The sequence below is a fragment of the Macaca thibetana genome, chromosome 5 (genome assembly GCF_024542745.1).
Source record: "Macaca thibetana thibetana isolate TM-01 chromosome 5, ASM2454274v1, whole genome shotgun sequence".
NCBI lineage: Eukaryota > Metazoa > Chordata > Mammalia > Primates > Cercopithecidae > Macaca > Macaca thibetana.
This window is the reverse complement of record NC_065582.1, coordinates 91,117,896-91,140,465: the sequence shown is the minus strand read 5'-3', so window position 1 is coordinate 91,140,465 and position 22,570 is coordinate 91,117,896. Positions and strand designations below refer to the sequence as shown.

The 22,570-nt window shown below is 36.1% G+C and overlaps 1 protein-coding gene across 1 annotated transcript in view; it reads right to left on the bottom strand.

Moving 5' to 3' along the window:
- Positions 1-22,570, bottom strand: part of STPG2 (sperm tail PG-rich repeat containing 2) — a 671,851-nt gene that overhangs the window by 375,342 nt on the left and 273,939 nt on the right. Inside the window, exon 11 of the mRNA XM_050791352.1 lies at positions 13,730-13,889. Coding sequence (XP_050647309.1) covers positions 13,730-13,889 — 160 coding nt within the window. The remainder of the gene's footprint in view (positions 1-13,729; positions 13,890-22,570) is intronic.

Here is a 22,570-nt window from a genome sequence, read left to right as displayed (position 1 = left end):
AGAAGATAGAATATTTCTGAACAGCGAGTGTACCTGTCTGATTCTTGCTTTGGAAGCTTCCTCTCAGGGGTATACTCCTCCCTGTGAGGTGTGGGGTGTCAGACTGCCCCTAGTGGGGGATGTCTCCCAGTTAGGCTACTCAGGGGTCAGGGACCCGCTTGAGCAGGGAGTCTGTCCCTTCTCAGATCTCAGCCTCCGTGTTGGGAGATCCACTGCTCTCTTCAAAGCTGTCAGACAGAGTCGTTTGCGTCTGTGCAGAGGTGTCTGTGTGACTTAGTTTACTGTGCCCTGTCCCCAGAGGTGGAGTCTACAGAGACAGGCAGGTTTCCTTGAGCTGCTGTGAGCTCCACCCAGTTCGAGCTTCCCAGCACCTTTGTTTACCTACTTAAGCTTCAGCAATGGCGGGCGCCCCTCCCCCAGCCTCGCTGCTGCCTTGCCGGTAGATCACAGACTGCTGCGCTAGCAACGAGGGAGGCTCCGTGGGTGTGTGACCCTCCCGGCCAGGTGTGGGATATGATCTCCTGGTGTGCCTGTTTCCTAAAGCGCAGTATTGGGGTGGGAGTTACCCGATTTTCCAGGTGTTGTGTGTCTCAGTTCCCCTGGCTAGGAAAAGGGACTCCCTTCCCCCTTGCGCTTCCCAGGTGAGGCAATGCCTCGCCCTGCTTCAGCTCTCGCTGGTCGGGCTGCAGCAGCTGACCAGCTCTGATCGTCCGGCACTCCCCAGTGAGATGAACCCAGTACCTCAGTTGAAAATGCAGAAATCACCGGTCTTCTGTGTCGCTCGCGCTGGGAGTTGGAGACTGGAGCTGCTCCTATTCGGCCATCTTGCTCCGCCCCCGACTGTCACTTTCTTATAGGCCCAGGAGCCCCAAGTTATCCTGGGACCTCAAGAGGAGAGGAACTTTCCCAACTTATAGGTATTTGAGGGTAGAAACCCATGACCAGACTTGGCTTTAAAAAAAAAAATTTTTATCTGAGATTCCTTTTATGGAACAAAGTTCCATCAAAGCCAATTTAAAAAGCTTCTATAAAATAATTATTCTTGGATTTGATGGCAAGATGGCCAAATAGGAACAGCTCCGGTCTGTAGCTCCCAGGGAGACCGATGCAGAAGGTGGGTGATTTCTGCCTTTCCAACAGAGGTACCCAGTTCATCTCACTGGGACTGGTTGGACAGTGGGTGCAGCCCATGGAGTGCGAGCCAAAGCAGGCTGGGGGTGTCACCTCACCCGGGAAGTGCAAGGGGTTAAGGAATTCTCTCCCGAACTCAAGGGAAGCCATGAGGGACTGTGCTAGGAGGAACGGTGCACTCTGGCCCAGATACTGCACTTTTCCTAAGACCTTTGCAACCCACAGACCAGGAGATTCCCTCCAGTGCCTATGCCACCAGGACTCAGGGTTTCAAGCACAAAACTGGGCAGGTGATTGAGCAGACACCAAGCTAGCTGCAGGAGATTTTTCTTTTTCCATACCCCAGTGGCACCTGGAATTCCGGGAAGACAAAACCATTCACTCCCCTGGAAAGGGGGCTGAGGCCAGGGAGCCAAGTGGTCTGGCTCAGTGGGTCTCACCCCTATGGAGTCCAGCAAGCCAAGATCCACTAGCTTGAAATTCTTGCTGCCCGCACAGCAGTCTGAGGTTGACCTGGGATGCTCAAGCTTGGTGGGGGGAGGGGCATCTGCCACTGCTGAGGCTTGAGTAGGCAGGTTTATCCTCACAGTGTAAACAAAACCACCAGCAAGTTCGAACTGGGCGGAGCCCACCACAGCTCAGCAAGGCCACTGTGGACAGACTGCCTCTCTAGATTCCTCCTCTCTGGACAAAAAAAAGGCAGCCAGTCAGGGTATTCTAGATAAAATCCTCATCTCCATGGGACAGAGCACCTGGGGAAGGGGTGGCTGTGGGCACAGCTTCACCAGACTTAAACATCCCTGCCTGATGGCTCTGAGAGCAGCAGATCTCCAAGCACAGCATTCGAGTGTCTGCTAAGGGTCAGACTGCCTTCTCAACTGGGTCCCTGACCCCCGTGTATCCTGACTGGGAGACGCCTCTGAGTAGGGGCTGACAGACACTTCAAACAGGAGAGCTCTGGCTGGCATCCAGTGGGTGCCCCTCTGGGACGAAGCTTCCAGAGGAAGGAACAGGCACCAATCTTTGCTGTTCTGCCACCTTCGCTGGTGATACCAGGCAAACAGGGTCTGGAGTGGACCTCCAGAAAACTCCAGAAGACCAGCAGCAGAGTGACCTGTTACAAAGAAAACTAACAAACAGAAAGGGACAGCATCAACATCAGCAAAAAGGATGTCTACTCAGAGACACCATCCGAAGGTCACCAACATCAAAGAGCAAAGGTAGATAAATTCACAAAGATGGAGAGAAACCAGCGTAAAAAGGCTGAAAATTCCAAAAACCAGAACATCTCTTCTACTCCAAAGGATCGCAACTCCTTACCAGAAAGGTAACAAAACTGGATGGAGAATCAGTTTGATGAATTGACGGAAGTAGACTTCAGAAGGTGAGTAATAACAAACTCCTCTGAGCTAAAGGAACATGTTCTAACCCAATGCAAGGAAGCTAAAAACCTTGAAAGAAGGTGAGACAGATTGCTAACTAGAATAACTAGTTTAGAGAAAAACATAAATGACCTGATGGAGCTGAAAAACACAGCACAAGAATTTTGTGAAGCATATACAAGTATCAATAGCCAAATTGTTCAAGTGGAAGAAAGGATATCAGAGATTGAAGATCAACTTAATGAAATTAAGTGAGAAGAGAACATTAGACAGAAAAGGATGAAAATGAATGAACAAAGCCTCCAAGAAATATGGAACTATGTGAAAAGAACAAATCTACTTTTGTTGGGTGTACCTGAAAGTGATGGGGAGAATAGAACCAAGTTGGAAAACATTCTTCAGGATATTATCCAGGACAACTTCCCCAACCTAGCAAGACAGGCGAACATTCAAATTCAGGAAATACAGAGAACACCACAAAGATACTCCTTGAGAAGAGCAACCCCAAGACACATAATCCTCAGATTACCAAGGTTGAAATGAAGGAAAAAATGTTAAGGGCAGCCAGAGGGAAAAATCGGGTTATCCACAAAGGGAAGCCCATCAGACTAATAGCAGATCTCACTTCAGAAACCCTACAAGCCAGAAGAGAGTGAGGGTCAATATTCAATATTATTAAAGAAAAGTATTTTCAACCCAGAATTTCATATCCAGTCAAACTAAGTTTCATAAGCAAAAGAGAAATGAAATCCATTAAAGACAATCAAATGCTGAGAGATTTTGTTAACACCAAGCTCGCCTTATAAGAGCTCCTGAAGGAAGCACAAAACATGGAAAGGAACAAATGGTACCAGCCACTGCCAAAACATAACAAATTGTAAAGTCCATCAACACTATGAAGAAACTGCATCAACTAATGGGCAAAATAACCACCTAGCATCATAATGGCAGGATCAAATTCATACATAACGATATTAACCTAAAATTTAAACAAGCTAAATGCCCCAATTAAAAGACACAGACTGCCAAAATGGATAGTCAAGACCCATTGGTGTGCTGTATTTGGAGACCCATCTCAGATGCAAAGATACACATAGGCTCAAAATAAAGTGATGGAGGAAGATTTACCAAGCAAATTAAAAGCAAAAAAAGCAGAGGTTGCAATCCTAGTCTCTGATAAAACAGACTTTAAACAACAAAGATCAAAAAAGACAAAGAGGGCATTGCATAATGGTAAAGGGATCAATGCAATAAGAAGAGCTAATGATCCTAAATATATATGCAGCCAATACAGGAACACCCAGATTCATAAAGCAAATTCTTAGAGACCTACAAAGAGACTTAGACTCCCACACAATAACAGTGGGAGACTTTAACACCCCACTGTCAATATTACACAGATCAATGACACAGAAAATTAGCAAGGATATTCAGGACTTGAATTCAGCTCTGGACCAAGAGAACCTAAAAGACATCTACAGAACTGTCCACCCCAAATCAACAGAATATACATTCTTCTCAGCAACTCATCAGATTTACTCTAAAATTGACCACATAATTGGAAGTAAAACACTCCTCAGCAAATGCAAAAGAATGGAAATCATAACAAACAGTCTCTCAGACCACAGTGCAAACAAATTAGAACTCAGACTTAAGAAACTAACAAAAAACCTCACAACTACATGGAAACTGAACAATCTGCTCCTGAATGAATACTGCATAAATAATGAAATTAAGGCAGAAATAAAGACATTTTTTGAAACCAATGAGAACAAGGACACAATGTAGCAGAATCTCTGGGACACATTTAAAGCAGTATGTAGAAAAAAGTTTATAGTACTAAATGGCCACAAGAGAAGGTAGGAAAGATCTAAAATTGTCACCTTAACATCAAAATTAAGAGAACTAGAGAAGCAACAGCAAACAAATTCAAGAGCTAGCAGAAGACAAGAAATAACTAAGATCAGAGCAGAAATGAAGGAGATAGAGACACAAAAAACCTTTCAAAAAATCCATGAATCCAGGAGCTGGTTTTTTGCAAAGATCAACAAAATAGATAGACCACTAACCAGACTAATACAGAAGAAAAGAGAGAAGGATCAAATAGACGCAATAAAAATGATAAAGGGGATATCACCACCACTGATTCCACAGACATACAAACTACCATCAGAGAATACTATAAACACCTCTACACAAATAAACTAGAAAATTTAGAAGATATGGATGAATTACTGGCCAAATACACCTTCCCAAGTCTAAACCAGGAAGAAGTTGATTCCCTGAATAGACCAATGACAAGTTCTGAAATTGAGGCAGCAATTAATAGCCTACCAACCAAAAAACATCCAGGACCAGACAGATTCACAGCCAAATTCTACCAGAGGTACAAAGAGGAGCTGGTACCATTCCTTCTGAAACTACTCCAAACAATAGAAAAGAGAGAATCCTTCCTAACTCATTTAATGAGGCCAGAATCATCCTGATACCAAAACATGGCAGAGACACAACAAAAAAAGAAAATTTCAGGCCAATATCCCTGATAAACATTGATGCAAAAATCCTCAATAAAATACTGGTAAACGGAATCCAGCAGCACATCAAAAACCTTATCCACCATGATCAAGTTGGCTTCATCCCTGGGATGCAAGGCTGGTTCAACATACGCAAATCAATAAAAGTAATCCATCACATAAACAGAGCCAATCACACACAAAAAAAACATAATTAGCTCAAAGGATGCAGAAAAAGCCTCTGACAAAATTCAATACCCTTCATGCTAAACACTCCCAATAAACTAGGTATTGATGGAACGCATCTCAAAATTATAAGAGCTCTTTATGACCAAACCACAGCCAATATCATGCTGAATGGGCAACAACTGGAAGCATTCCCTTTGAAAACCAGCACAAGGCAAGGATGTCCTCTCTCACCACTCTTATTCAACATAGTACTGGAAGTTCTGGCCAGGGCAATCAGGCAAGAGAAAGACATAAAGGGCATTCAAATAGGAAAAGAGAAAGTCAAATTGTCTCTGTTTGCAGATGACGTGATTATTTAGAAAACCCCATCGTCTCAGCCCAAAATCTCCTTAAACTGATAAGCAACTTCAGCAAAGTTTCAGGATACAAAATCAATGTGCAAAAATCACAATCATTCCTCTACACCAATAACAGACAAGCAGAGCCAAATAATGAGTAAACTCCATTCATAATTGCCACAAAGAGAATAAAATACCTAGGAATACAACTTACAAGAGATATGAAGGACCTCTTCAAGGAGAATTGCAAACCACTACTCAAGAAAATAAGAGAGGACACAAACAAATGGAAGAACATTCCATGCTCGTGGATAGGAAGAATCAATATCGTGAAAATGGCCATACTGCCCAAAGTAATTTATAGATTCAATGCCATCCCGATCAAGCTACCAATGACTTTCTTCACAGTATTGGAAGAAACTACTTTAAATTTCATATGGAACCAAACAGGAGCCCACATTGCCAAGACAGTCCTAAGCAAAAAGAACAAAGCTAGAGGCATCAGGCTACCTGACTTCAAACCATACTACAAGGTTACAGTAACAAAAACAGCATGGTACTGGTACCAAAACAGATGTATAGACCAATGGAACAGAACAGAGGCCTCAGAAATAACACCACACATGTACAACCATCAGATCTTTGACAAACCTGACAAAAGCAATGGGGCAAGTTTCCCTATTTAATAAATGGTATTGGGAAAACTGGCTAGCCATATGCAGAAAACTGAAACTGGACACCTTCCTTATACCTTATACAAAAAATTAACTCAAGATGAATTAAACACTTAAACATAAGACCTAAAACCATAAAAACCCCAGAAGAAAACCTAGGCTATATCACTCAGGACATAGGCATGGGGAGATACTTTATGATTAAAACACCAAAAGCAATGGCAACAAAAGCCAGAATTAACAAATGGGATCTAATTAAACTAAAGAGCTTCTGCACAGCAAAAGAAACTATCATCAGAGTGAACAGGCAACCTACAGAATGGGAGAATAATTTTGCAATCTATCCATCTGAAAAAGGGCTAATATCCAGAATCTACAAAGAACTTAAACAAATTTACAAGAAAAAAACAAATAACCCCATCAAAAAGTGGGTAAAGGATATGAACAGACACTTCTCAAAAGAAGACATTTTTGCTGCCAACAAACATGTGAAAAAAAAAAAGCTCATCACTGGTCATTAGAGAAATGCAAATCAAAACCACAATGAGATACCATCTCATGCCAGTTAGAATGGTGATGATTAAAAAGTCAGGAAACAACAGATGATGGAGAAGTTGTGGAGAAATAGGAACATTTTTACACTGTTGGGAGTGTAAATTAGTTCAACTGTTGTGGAAGACAGTGTGGTGATTACTCAAGTATCTAGAACCAGAAATACCATTTGACCCAGCAATCCCATTACTGGGTATATACCCGAAGGATTATAAATCATTCTACTATAAAGACACATGCACACATATGTGTATTGTGGCACTCTTCACAATAGCAAAGACTTGGAACCAACCCAAATGCCCATCAATGATAGATTGGATAAAGAAAATGTGGCACATATACACCATGGAATACTATGCAGCCATAAAAAAAGAATGAGTTAATGCCCTTTGCAGGGACATGGACGAAGCTGGAAACCATCATTCTCAGCAAACTAACACATGAACTGAAAATCAAATGCCGCATGTTCTCACTCATAAGTGGGAGGTGAACAAGGAGAACACATGGACACAGGCAGGAGAACATCACACACCAGGGCCTGTCAGGGGGTGGGGTGCTAGGGGAGGGATAGCACTAGGAGAAATACCTAATGTAGATGAAGGAGTGATGAATGCTGCAAACCAACATGGCACATGTATGCCTATGTAAAAAACCCACATTCTGCACATGTACCCCAGAACTTAAAGTATAATTTAAAAAGTTATTATTCTTGCTGTACTTTATACAGATAATCAGGCCAAATATAATAAAGCAAATTGGTCATACTATGATTTGTCTTTATTAAAAATAGCAGACTGGAGAGAGAAAAAAATATGTTTCAAGAAAAATGGTACACATGTTATTAGATTCTAGTCTCATCAGTTGTTTTTGAGTTTTTTCTACAATTTAGACTAACCCTGCTTATTCCTGTGTACAACCAGCCATCTCTGGCCGCTGCTCAGAAGAAACAAGAGGGATGGATCTCACCTTTTGTTGGTACTGAAGAGTTATGTATTGCCCTGACCATACATACCTACACTTTCTGACTGAGCTCCTCTCTACTCTGAATGCAAGAGACCCAATAGTTAGGCAGCAATATTATTGCCCCTGTTCAGCCTGAAGTTACAGAAGATGGATCTTCATCCCTCTCAAACCCTTAGGATTAAGGGTTCTCTTACAAAAGGGAGGGGGAAAATGTCAGAGGCGTTTGAATCAGAGTGCCTCCATCTTAAGTAATGGTTGGGTAAAATAAGACTGAGACATTCTGGGTTGCACTCCCAGTAAGTTGCTCATTCTAATTCACAGGATTAGACAGGAGGTTTGCACAAGATACAGGTCACAAAGACCTTGCTGATAAAACAGCATGCAGTAAAGAAGCCAGCTAAATCCCACCAAAAACCAAGATGGTGACAAGAGTGACCTCCGGTCATCCTCACTGATACACTCTTACCTGTGCCACGACAGCTTACAAATGCCATGGCAATGCCATAAAGTTATCCTATATGGTCTAAAAATGGAAGGAATACTCAGTTCTAAGAAATGTCAGAAAACTCATGAATAATCCACCCCTTGTTTAGTACATAATCAAGAAATAACTGTAAAAATGGGCAACCAACAGCCCCTGGGGCTGCTCTGTCTATGGAGTAGCCATTCCTTATTCCTTTATTTTCTTAATAAACTTTCTTTCACTTACAAAATAAAAGTGTTACTACTTGTTGATAATTCACCTTGTCACCCAAGAGCTCTGATGGAGATGCACAAGGAAATTAGTGTTATTTTCATGCCTGCTAATACAACATCCATTCTGAACCCATGGATCAAAGACTAATTTCAACTTTCAAGTCTTACTTTAAAAATACATTTTGTAAGGCCATGGCCACCATACAGAATGACTCCTCTGGGATCTGGGCAAAGTAAATTGAAAACCTTCTGTAAAGGCTATATCATTATAGGTATCATTAAGAACATTCATGATTCATGGGAAGAGGTCAAAAGATCAACATAAACAGAAGTTTGAAAAAGGTTGATTCCATTCCTCATGAATTGAGGGGTTCAAGATTTCAGTAGAGGAAGTAACTGCACATATGGTAGAAATAGCAAGATAACTAGAATTAGAAGTGGACCCCAAAGATGACTGAATTGCTAAAATTTCATGATTAAACTTGAAAGGATGGGGAGTTGATTCTTGTGGATGAGCAAAGAAAGTGGTTTATTGAGATGGGATTTACTCCTGGTGAAGATGCTGTGAACACTGTTGAAATAACAACAAGGGATTTCGAATATTGGATAAACTTAGTTGATAAAACAGTGGTAGGGTTAGGGAGGATTAACTGCACTTTTAAAGAAGTTCTATTGTGAGTCAAGTGCTATCAAGTCACATTATATGCCACAGAGAAATCTCATGAAAGGAAGGGTCAATTAGTGTGGCCAATTTCATCATTGTCTTATTTAAGAAATATCCAGAGTCACCCCAATCTTTAGTAAACAAAATTCTGACCATTCAGCAGCCACCAACATCGAAGCAAGACCCTCCAGGAGAAAAAGAAGACTCGCCGAAAGCTCAAATAATTGTTAGCATTTTTTTAAGCAATTCAGTGTTTTTAATTAAGTCATTTACTTTGTTTTATTTAGACATAATGCTATCGCACACTTAATAGACTATAGTATAGTATAAACATATTTTATATGTACTGGGAAATCAAAAAACTCATGTGACTCGCTTTATTGCAATCTTAGTTTTATTGCAGCAGTATGTAACCAAACTAAGCCATATTGCCAAGGTATGTCTTTATTAATTTCTCAGTGAAGCCTTCCCCATTAACATTATTTGGAACTGATTCACCATCCACTCTAAACTCTCAATCCTTTTACCTCTTGTTTGTCCCCCCATGGAATTTAAAAGTGCTTGATTTTCCTTCTTCCTCTTTCTGTTTATCAATCTACCTCTTCATTTATTAAATGTCTCTTATATCTGAAATTAAGCTCTATGAAACAAGAATATTTACTGTATCACAGCATATATTATTCATTATTAATTTATAATATTAACAATATTTAATTACTAACTGATAATAATAAATTAATATTTAGTTGATAAAATATATTATTAATTAAAATTAAAAATAAGCTCTATGAAACAAGAATATTTACTGTATCACAAGTCCCTGGAAGAGTGCTTAATATATAAGATAGTCTCAATACATATTTGTTAATTGATTGAATAGATTAATCCTATCTTGTTACCAAGATCTTCCCATGTTTAAAAAATCATATAACATTTGTAATATTTTCATAGGACTCTAGTCAGTTATGTATCAAAATTAACTAAACTCCACTTTTCTTTCCATTTAGGACATTTTGAACTTTTTATTACTCTTTTCATTAAGTCCTTGATGTTTAAGTTTTGGTATTAATAATTGCCTTAGGATGATCTTAGAAGCAGAATTCTAGGGTCAAATGGCATTAATATTTGAAACAGTTTGCCAACCTGCCCTTAAGAAACACTGATACAAATTTACACTTTCAACACAGTGTATGAGGGTCCTCAATTTTCCACACTCTCAATGATGTTTATATCCATTTTCTTTTTAAATTTGTCAAGCATACCCCTGCCCCCAACCCATGACTAAAAACATGTCAATATGAGAGATAAAGTGATGCTTAAATACTTTCCCACTTAACAATTTCACTTTACCTGAGTTGGATCAATCACAAAATCATTTACATATCCATTAATTAAAACTTGGTGTAATAAGAAAAGACTGCTTTATAATGTGATATGCCTAATTTAATTATTTCTTCATTAAACAATTATACTGTGTTTTATTAGTAACACAACACTAAAGGATATACAATTACTGATTGTGGATGTACTATTTCCTTCTTTAATTTAGACTAATGAAAATGACTTTTGTCCCTCTTAAGTATATTCCAAAAAACTTTACTTATAAATAAAACCATTTTCATATTTCTAAATAAAGATCTAAAATAATTTGAAATAAATACATGGCTATAACATGAGTTATTGAATGTCTTATAAGTTCCATAAATCCCATGAGATTATAATTATTCACATATGCATCAACCTCAGTTCTTAACACTTTTACCTAAAAATGTAAGATATCCAGTAATCAATTTTAATTTTCCAATAATTCTCTATATATAGAGAGAGATAACAATGTACATTTTTAAGTTCTATGAGGCACAGCATTCTTTCTAGTAATGTAATGACCCAAGTAACAAATATGCATATCATGCTCTCCAAATTAAGTCAGACAATCTTATAGTTTCATTTATGTGTACACATATGTATACATATAACAATACTAAATAATTTTATCTGATGTATAAGAAATTTTGCATCCAACTAAAAAAGGTCTTTCCATTGCTGTTAAAGCAAAACAAAATTACCAATGTTTAATAGAGAAATAATAGGGTAAAGAAACTTCTTTTCTTATTTTGTTACTAAGAACATTATGATATGAAAGGCCATCATTCATAAGATAAACATTGACCCACAGCATATAACAAGTAGAATTATTATCACTGGATCTTTTGATTATATAATGATTTTTTAAAAATAAAATGATGTCATGTATTAGCTGTCTCTAGCAAAAGTTAGAGTCAAAATTACAAACAAAAATGGATTATTTTCATTTTAAAGCAAAAACAATTAGTATGTATATATTAATATTAAAAAGAATAGACAATTCTTTGTTATATTGATCAAAAAAAAAGTAAAACTCTATTTAAAAATTAGGAACCTATTTAGAGACTTGATAATATCGCACTTGAATCTTGTCCTTGATTAGATCAATGTAACAGAGTCTAGACAAAGGAAAGTTAATCTTCAATTACCAGAATACAGCATGATATTAATTGAACTGGCCCTGGGCACCTACTAAATCTATGTTAGAGCAGTATTTTGGATGGTATACCTTAAGGTAGCAGATTAAATTTAAAAGAATAATTCCATAATTACTACAATATCTACATGTCAGAGGATATAAAATTTCATATATCATGATATCAGATAATAGCCTCAGAGGTCCATATGGCTTTTTTTAATGTGTTGATTATAGAGGCATGTGGGGTTTCTGTTATTATCCCTTTGAAGTATGGGCCACTTTAAGATGCAGGATAGCAAACTTCATGAATTACTGGTATTAACCAATGTGATAAGCTCTTTTCATTTCACAAGCTGTCTACTCTGCAGTTGTACAGTGACTTTGACAGTCACTATGTCTTTGACTTCCAAATAATAACTGTCTTCCAAATGAAGATATTTCCCTTACCTCTCAAATTCTGTTAGAAGCTAGTGTCGGCTTAACGTTAAGAAGAAACATGTTTCATATTATGATAAGATCTTATACTTCAAAGGAGCTTCAAAGGTTCTGAAAATGACTTTGAAATATAGTTCTCATTAATCTTTTGTATTCTCATGAGGCAAGTAGGTGGCAAATATCTCAATTGTGAAAAATAGAAACTAATGAAAGAATTAGCTAATTTGCTTGCTCTATGCTAAATACTGAAGCAATGAAAAGTCTTTCAATCCTGGCACTTAACTGAAACTCTTACTTTGCATTCCATGTGTAAGAATTTTTATGCAAAGGAGAGTAAAGGAAGACAGACAAAAAATATCAGGAAACATGATACTCAACATAATCTACTTCATGAGACCCTGAGATTAATATTATTTCTTATTTAATTGATTGTGCTTGATGATGGCGATGGTGCTGAAATTTCAAAGAACTTATTTCCCTGGGTAACCACATTTGAGTGTAATCAGGGACACACTACAGGAGTTTGAATCCTACTTCACAGCAAAGCTAAAACCTCACAAAATCAACCATGGTGTAATAACTCAAGAAGAAAAAGAAAATAAAAAGTAAAATTTCAACTTAAAATGGATCTATAGGCTGGCAATATGCCTGATTCTTAAAAGGCAGTGAGAAACAAAGCTCAGTTTCTCAGGCTGTCCAAGTATTATTTGCTGGATAAGTTATATTCTCCTGTTTTAGTTTTTCATTAAAAACTTTGGAAAAAAGAGTTTCTTCATTCTGTTTCATTTTTTTTCTCCATAGTCTCACAAAAATTCATTACAACAGTTTGGTTACATAGTGGGAATACACTTGTAAATTACTGTTGAAAATGATTGTTCTTGTTCTCTATCTAGTCTTCCTGTGTAAAATAGCATAATAACTGACTTACTTTCATTTCCAGCAAAAGTTACTGCATTCATTTTTACAACAAGAATGGTTACTGATAGCTAAGACTATCCAAATTTTAAAAATTAAAATTATTTTTGGAATTGTAAATGCTCAAATAAATGTTTATCTTTTTATATAGTTGCTTTCTTTATATTTGGAAAAAGAATAAAAATAATTCTGTACAACTGGCTTGATGTATATCTTCTATATGACTTATTTTCCAAATGAGGGTAAAGTGCCTTTCTCCTCTTACAACTTTAGCATGTTATGAGTTCTGGTTTTTTTTCCCTAATAGAATGCTGGATGACTTTATTAGTTTTAGTAAAAGTGGTAAACTTGTCTTTGGTAAAATTAAGAGACATAACCCACCCTCCCCCAAAATCTTCTTACATTTGAAAAAATAACTTAAATCTTCTACTGAATAAGTATTTTCTCTTTTTGGTTTTTGTCCTACACACTTAAGAGAGGCACAGTAAATGCAAATGTGTGTTTACAATTACAGTAAGTCCTCACATAACATCATGGATGGGTTCTCGGAAACTGCGACTTTAAGTAAAACGATGCACAACACAGCAGGTCCTCAAATAATGTTGATTAATTCAATGTTATTTTGTTAAAGCACTGATGAGAAAAATGGTTTGTTATAAATTATTTTGCTTAACTTTTCAGTCTCCACGAACCTATCAATAATTCTAGCTATTTTAATATGGAAACCTTAGAATTTTTTTTCCTCGTAGCTTTATAAGGACTATCTAGACTTACCTGGCCCATCAGTTATTTTTTCTAGGCACCGAGGAGTTGCACTAAGAAAAGAGGCATGTTTTCTTTTAGCCACTAAACTACGAGGTGGCATATATTTATGCTTAACTTGGGACATCTCATATGATTTGTGTACATCATAGCTGCCTGGCGCTGGAATAACCTGAAAAAAATTTTAATAGATGAGCATAAATATATCTTATATAGAAAATATCCAAGAAGATATCAGATGGATGGTTACAGTAAGTAATGAGTAGAAAAATCCTAAAACTTTTATTAATTAAACATTAAAACTAGAAACTTAAAAAAGAATTCTTAAATCTATGCCTAATAAAAATGTAAATTTACTTGCCAAAATTAAAGTAAAATAAACACAAGTATGAACTTTAGGATCATTTTCTTTAAAAAACAGCTTTCATGATATAAATCAAATACATTCAATTTAATCATGAAAATCAAATTGCTTACAAGAATGAGAACAATGATTACCTGTTTTCCTAAGCAGCAGAACTATTCCTGCTTTACTGTTCTAAGTGAACATACTTTACTTATTCTACAAAATGAGGTTGACTGCTTATTTCATTTTTAATAATTACAATTAAGTTAGAAGGCTTCCTCTTTCATTATTTGTGGTTCTTTATATGAACTGCAGTCATAGTAACATTTTTAATCAACATGAACCCACATGGATATTAATAAATATAATAATAATACTAAACTAAATGAAATATAAGTGCCATGTATTTGTTGGACAAGTAATGCCTTAAACAATTAGCTAATTATCTCAGTGAAAACTTTTTAAAACTAATTTTCCTCAGATTATAACATATTCCTTTGAAATCTGTTCACCTAGATTATGTATAAAGACTAAAACTTTTTAAGTGTTAATGATTTCCCAGTAGGCAGGAAAGTGTTATGGCGAAGCACGTGGACTCTGGCACTAGATTTCCTAGGTTCCAAATATCTGCTGCTGACTAGCTATGTGACCTCAAGCAAGCCACTTACCCTCTGTGATCCTGAGTTTTTGCATATGTAAAGTGAGAAAAATGATCGTACTTATTTCATAATATTATTCTGAGGATTAAATGAGTTAAAATGAGTAAAGTACTTAGTTTGGTACCTGTTTCTATAAAAGGGTTAAGTGAATCTTACTATTCTAGAAAACTTAATTTCAATGCAACAACAACAAAAAAAGGCTGAACAGTCAGGGTTTGAACTAACAGGGAAGTATTTTAAAGTTTCAAATAAGTCAAACAAAATTGGATACTGAGAAAGCATACTTTTGAAGTCCCTCTAGGAGCCATATTTTAGAAAACATATTTTTTCTTGTTCCTTACATCCATATTATCACCCTCGAGCATATGCTAACATTACCTCCCACTTCCAAAGAATCATAAAATATGGTAAGATCATGACTAGGGTAGGGGATTCTTATATGAAACCCCCACTTCTGGTTTGAGTCCCATGTTAAACATGAAATGTCATGATAGGTAAGTCATCTAAGAAATGCTGGAAACCATTTTCTTTTTGCCTGCATCAAGAGTATATAGAGTAAGGGTAGGTGGAAAATAAGCAATAGAGGCAATATTTCCATAGATGATTTGTGTATCTTTTGGGGCTGCCTCTATAGTATGTGAAAAGAAACTGGAAGAGATTATAAAAACACAAAGAGATCCTGTGCATACAATATGCCCAGTGTAAACAGGAAAGCTTTGCGAAGACCTTGATTGTGCCTACTATGACTTTAGTTTTCTTATCAGAAGCCATTATTGTTCCCACTTCCCATAACACCCTACTTGGTGTCACCATCTGTTTCTTCTTCCAGTGCCTAGACTGGATATAATTCATAAGTTTGGCTACTGCCATACAGAAACTATTTTTTTAATAACTTGAAGCAAAGACAAGAAACTGCATCAGTGATCAGTATTCTTCAACAATAGTTTGTTCACACCTGGAAAAGTTTGTCAAACTAGTTCCTTAAATTCAGTAGATTCACTGCCTCTCCTACTAATCCAATATATATTACCCTTGTTCATAACAACCTCTACCTATGCATATTTATTCTTCTCTGAAATTTATTCCCTGCTTGTCTACTTTACTGATGTTCCTTCCTCTTTCTACTCATCTTAAATTCTCATTTTATTTGACCAAGAGATTAACATTTCAAGTAAATATCCTAAGCTGATGATTAATAGGACAAATCTGAAATTCTGTCTAGTAACAATAATTTAAACAATATCTATGTACTGTATAGTACCTTAAATCAGTTGAATATCATGTCGGGGAAATAGTATTTGTAGATGAGATCATCAAATTTGTTGGTGATTCTTTATACATCACAGAAAATAAAGAAGGGACATGAAAAATGGATATAATAGACATTTCTCATGTTTTTTTTTTTTTCTTTTTGGCTTATTGCATGACTTTTTTCTCATGCCAATATTTAAATCCTGTTCTTGCATTTGGGAAACTCCACATTATACAGCAGAAAATCTGGGTCCCAACACAAAAGCTAAAAATGTCTGGCTCTCATCTTCCTGGCCTCATTTTTTAGCTAGAACATGAATCCTTGTCCTAGGCTTAGTGTCCTGACTTCCTCATCCAGAAAACAAAAGCCCTACCCTAAAATAACATAAGGAAGCATAAAATTCGTATAATTAATGTGCATAAAATTCTTAAAATGTTTTCTGATACATAAGGAGTACCAGTGTTGGCTTTCATTGCTATCATCATTGCCATTGGCATTATTATCTTTATTAGGTATAGGACTACGTGAACCCCTCAGTAATATCTCCCTTGCCTGAAGAGAGATGCTAATGGGATATTAAAAGGGAAGTCTCTAGTATTTTAAGCTACAAACAAATCAAAAGTAGTTAAGTTGTTGAGAATCACATAAAGACAATGTTCCAGGAAGTGTAAAAAAATTTCACTGGTTTCAACTACTTCAAAGGAAGGTGGGTCAGCCTGTTTGTATTTTGGCAAAACCAAATCACACACCTTCTGAATTTATTCATTTCTGTCAAGTCAAAGTCCCTGTAAAATTCTACATGCTCAATACCATGCAACAACTCACTTAAAACTCAAGCCTGACTGACCTGTAACCCCATAGACCAAGAGATTAACATTTCTTTGTCTGATTTTATACAAATTCAGAATTAGTATGAAAAAGATTCTGCATTTCCAACTGAATGAAATTGGAAAAATTCAGTTTTTCCAGAATCAAGAGGTTTCAGGAGGTATGAAACCTCCCAATTTCATACACATTCAGAATTTTTCCAATTTCATTGAATGTTCCCTGCTATTTTGACATATGAAATTACATATACTCTCTGATCTCAGACATGTGAAACTGCATGTAGGCTCTGATCTTCAAAAACCTTGGTTACAAAACATCAACAAGTAAACCCCTCAGCCACAGAAAGGAATGGAGCATTCAATTCCTAAATTGTCTGCCATGTTGTAGCACATTGCAAATAAAGATTGACCTCAAGTTTTAGTCTCAGAATAAAATGTTCCTTTACCATGCTATGGTAAAAGATCTGGAAATATTTTTGTTTCATATTCATTTTGAATAGTAGTTTTACTAAATATAGAATTTTTGCTTGAAATTTTTTACTCTCAGCCTTTTGCATGTCACTTCACTAATTTCTGACTTCCACTGATTCTGATGAGAAGTCTACAATTAGTGATATTGTTTCCACTACATAAGTTTCCTTTTTCTTGTTGCTTTCAAGATGTTACCTTTGTTCTCTTTCACTAGTTTGACTATAATGTGTGTAAGTGTGAGTTCTCCTTAAATATATTGTACTTGGAGTTCACTGAACTTCCTGGATTCATAGATTAGTGTTTTTTTATTACATTTGGAGAGATTTCAGCAATTATGTCTTCAAATATTTTTCTGCTCCTTTCTTTCTCACTTCTCCTTCTGGGACTTTTATTATCCATATGCTGAAATACTTGACCTTGACCCACAGGTCTCAAACTACTCATACTATTCAATCTTGTTCTCTGTTTCTCATATTCAATGATTTCTATTGATCTATCTTTCAGTTCATTAATTATGTCTTCTGTCCTCTCAAATCTCCTGAGCCCAGTTAGTAAATTTTTATTTATGTTTTTGTACTTTACAACTTTAGAATTATTTTTGTTCTTTTATTTGTTTCTTTGCTTGCTTCTATTATCTATTGAAATTCTCTATTGGCTCACTGCTAGCGTGTTTTTCTTTAATTATTTAATTATAAGTTCTATTAATTTTTTGAAAAAAATTTTAATAGCTTATATTTACATATCTAATAAGTTTTGGTTGAAACATGGACACTGTAAGATGAGATAGCAACTCTGCATTATTTTTTTCTTTAATGAGATTTGTTGTCCATTTCACCTAAGTTTTCAAATTTCAAATTTGTTAATAATGAAAACTGTTTGCTTTTTGCTTTCAGGATCTGTAGAGATGTCCTTTTCATTTCTGAAATTTGTCATTTAAGCCATTTCTCATTTTTTCTTACTAAGTAACATTATAAAGTGGTTTATTCTATTCGATCTCTTTAGAATAGATGTATCTAAATATATATGTTTATCTTTACGCTTGAATTTGTTTCTTTCTCCTTAAAGTTATTTATGTCAGTATTTGCTTTGCATATATGTGGAACTGTGCATACAAATTTAAATTATCATATTATTCTGGTTAATTAAACATTTTAAAAACATTGACCGATCATGACCATTTACTTCTAAATTGCTTTTTGTTTTAACATATTTTATCTGGAATCAAAATAGCTACTCCTGGATTTCCACCAATGAGTAAGTTTTGATAAACCATTACTGATAAACAGTTAAGGTTTGATAAACCTTGGCATTAAATTTCAGAAATAGTAAAATTTTTAAATTATTGTTTGAAAGATATCAGAGATTGGTAATAATAGGAGGATTTTTGTGCTCAATTCCAAAAAGTAGAAGAGACCTTCCTATGTAAATTGAGATTACAAGCTGTGTTCCATTCCTGTGGGCATTTACTAAGTCTGGGCAAGGGCTAAAGACTGGTATTGTCACAGATTATTCAAAGAGAAAAAGGAATTTGTGGGGCGTTTGAAAGTCACATAGTATAGCATGACTATGAGAGAATAAAGGCTGAGAGAAGGGAGCCTGAACTTCTGAACCTGAACCTCAGCCTAAACTCAGAGGAGCCTGAACTCATCATCACTGATTCTTTACTATGAAATATTTACTGAATATTGAAGCAGGCAAAAGGATAGAGGTCTGGACTGGAAAGACAGAGTAAAATCTCCTGTAATCTAGTGATGCCTATGAGACAACGTCACACTAGAGCCATGACTGACAACAAATACAAGTTTCTTCCTCAAGATAGTTGCCATATTTTGAATCTAAATGGGATACAAAGCTAAAGTTGAGAACACTGAAGGGTTGAATATGCAGGAAAGAAGGGAAAGGGAACTTCAGACTCTCAATCAAAAAACCAGGAAGGCGACCGGGCGCCGTGGCTCACACCTGTAATCCCAGCACTTTGGGAGGCTGAGGTGGGTGGATCACGAGGTCAGGAGTTCGAGACCATCCTAACCAACATGGTGAAACCCCATCTCTATCAAAAATACAAAAATTAGCCAGGCATGGTGGCACGTGCCTGTAGTCCCAGCTACTCAGGCGGCTGAGGCAGGAGAATCACTTGAACCCAGGAGGCGGAGGTTGCAGTGAGCCGAGATCATGCCACTGCACTCCAGCTTGGCAGCAGTGTGAAACTTTGTCTCAAAAAAAAAAAAAAAAAGGCAACATAGAGGGCACAGGACCACAAAGGCAGAGTGAAATATCAGTCTTTGCTTAGGAGACAAGCAAACTTACTGGCAACTTACTGGAAAGAAAAGCCTGCAACAACATGCAGTAGGTCTAATAGCAAGAGGTATATGAAAGAAATTCATACAATACACTAGACTTAAAATTCTGAGCAATTAAACCAGAACTACTTCCTCTTTCAAGTTACAAAATAAATGTTCTTCCATTTCTGTGCATGTATATCTTATAACTTGTTCTAGCTGTTATTTCGTAGTTAAGTATATTCTAGTCTAAAATTTTATTTCAAATTCCTAAATACATAATTTTAAGTCATATATAACTTCTTTTACAATGAAGTTTGTCATTATCATTGAAGTGACTTAAGAAGACTTCAAACTTTCAATCAAAACTTTCAAGCAAAATCTTTAATCAAATATATATGGTAAAAAACTTTATGGGCTATAAATATAGTTACGTTTGCCTAAATATTCAGAAAACTTTCTTTAAGCAATTTGCCAATCTGCTTATCCAAATTGCTTAAATTTGGTTCTATAAAGAAGAAAGGCATTTCAGATGATAATCAAATTATCTTTGTTTTACATGTTGCAAATTATAATTACTAATGTCATCCTTGCCATTTTAAGCATCTCTAATATTCATCATTGTAAACATATGCCTCGTAAAATACATGACTTAGAAAGGAATGTGTTATTTTGATAGGAAAAAAATATTTTAAAATATATACAAAATTATAGTATTAATAGTAAGCAATACGTAAAAACTGAAAATATTGACTTTATTTCCATCCTCTCCTGGCATACTGGAAAAGACCATTTAGGCCAATGTTGTTTTATGAAAGGAATTAGAATTGCCTGGAAAAATGATACTTCAAAGCTCAGTAAAAAATAACAAAAAGTACTGATAGTCAAAATCACATAGGCAATAACACAACGGACTTAACCTAGTTCCTGCAACATAACATTATGCTAGTCATATTTGAATCACAAAGTTTCAGTTGTGTTCTGGACATTTGCACTTCATTATCCTCAGATAGCCTTAAAATAAAACTTATTATCTTCCCTTACCTCCAACTACCAAATGATGTTTCTTTCCTCACTGACTTACAGAAAATTTCTATGTTCAGCCAAGCCTAAAAATACAAAGCTGGCTTTTACTTTTGTTCACCTTTCTCTCGCATAGCTAAAAATGACAAAGGTTATATCTATTGTAACCTCTCTCACCTTAGACTTTTCTGTCCTTCACTACCACAAAGATCCTGGCATGGGCTCCAAAATACTTATTACTTGGCAGTTGGACTACCTGCCTATTTTAGCTTTAGGTCTTTTAGTCCACAACTATTTGCATGCTAGTAGCCAATAAATTATTGCACTAAAAATGACATAAACCTGCTAAAAACCCCCACTGGCTCCCCAGTGCCTATGGGAAAAAAATTCAGGAAACTCTCCTTGGCATCCAAAGCCTCTTTTCAATTTGAAGGCAAATTTACAACTGTAAAAGCCAGTTCAAGTAGAATCTCTTTCATTAAGCATTCTCGAGAACCCTCGCTAGAAGTGATATCTTACTCTTCTGAATTCTTTTATTATTCATTATTTGCATAAATATATAAACCTAAATAACACACTGAACAAATACACTATATATATTTGAACATTTACTACTTTGTTTATATAAGGGCAAGAAGTAGATAAAACTGTCTGATGAGAAGGAAGACAAAATTTCCTCGGATAAGATTCAATGTACCCTTCAAATTTATGGAGTAATTTTTCTATTATTCTCTCAAATTAGTGAAAAATGACAGTAGGAATCTAGGGATATACAAGCTCCATAATATCATCCAGTATTTAGGTCCTTTCATGTTTTTTGCTGCATCGTATTTAGGTTGTGACCCTCATCCTTATATTCTCTCAAGATATTGACTGTAGGTCCTGTCATAATGTTTTTATTTCAAAAATAAAGCAGAGAAAGGGTAAAAAGCAAAAATTGTTTAACAACTATAAAAGTCTTTTCTGAAGTCTTTTCTGAAAGCCTAAGCTAGTAACTTCTGCTTTCTTTGCATTGGTTAAAAGTGTGCCAAATAACCACCCTCAAGCTGCAAGGGAGCCCTGAAAAAGTAGTTGCTTTACCTGGGCACATTGTTATTCTAAATAAAATTGGGTTCTGTTAGCAAGAAAGAAAGAATAAATGAATACTGAGTAAGAAACTAATAATCTCAGTCATAGTAGTTCTCTGTTTTTAAGGTCATTAGAACTGTAAAAAGTTAAATCACTTCAGAAACTATGTGTAATATTGAAATATCTTTGTCAAAAGCTTTCAGACCATGGTTTATTCATTCACTTTAGTCTCTAATTCTTGTTGATCCTTTGGGTCTCAAATCTTCCCTGAATTCATTAGCTCTTTCAGCTCTGATATGTTCTCACAATACAGAACTTTTAACTTTGCAGCAGTTACTACATTTGCAATTAAACAAGTCTCTAATTACTTGTTTACTATCACCCATCACCATAGGAATGAGAGAGCTCCTTGAGTGTTCAGAAAGCCTCTATTTTGCACATCATTGTATCTCCCAGAATGGCAAATGTCTTTGCAAACAGTAAGTGATTGACACATATTTTTTAATCAATGAATGAATATGTGAGTTATGAGTGCGTGAATGAGTCTAACAGTATCTGTCTACCTTGAAGCTGTTTTAACCTTGTTGTTGAGTTCTTCCATAACAGTAGGGCTGACACTATGCCTTTAAAATATTTTCAACCCATACAATGCTTAAATTTACCTCAAATGTAATCAGTTCTATATTCTTTATTTAGCAAAGCCTAAAAATACAAAGCTAGCTTTTTCTTTTGTTCACCTTTCTGTGTTGTATAAATATTTTTCTTTTTTTTTTTTTTTTTTTTTTTTTTTTTTTTTTTTTTGAGACGGAGTCTCACGCTGTTGCCCAGGCTGGAGTGCAGTGGCGCGATCTCGGCTCACTGCAAGCTCCGCCTCCCAGGTTCCCGCCATTCTCCTGCCTCAGCCTCCTGAGTAGCTGGGACTACAGGC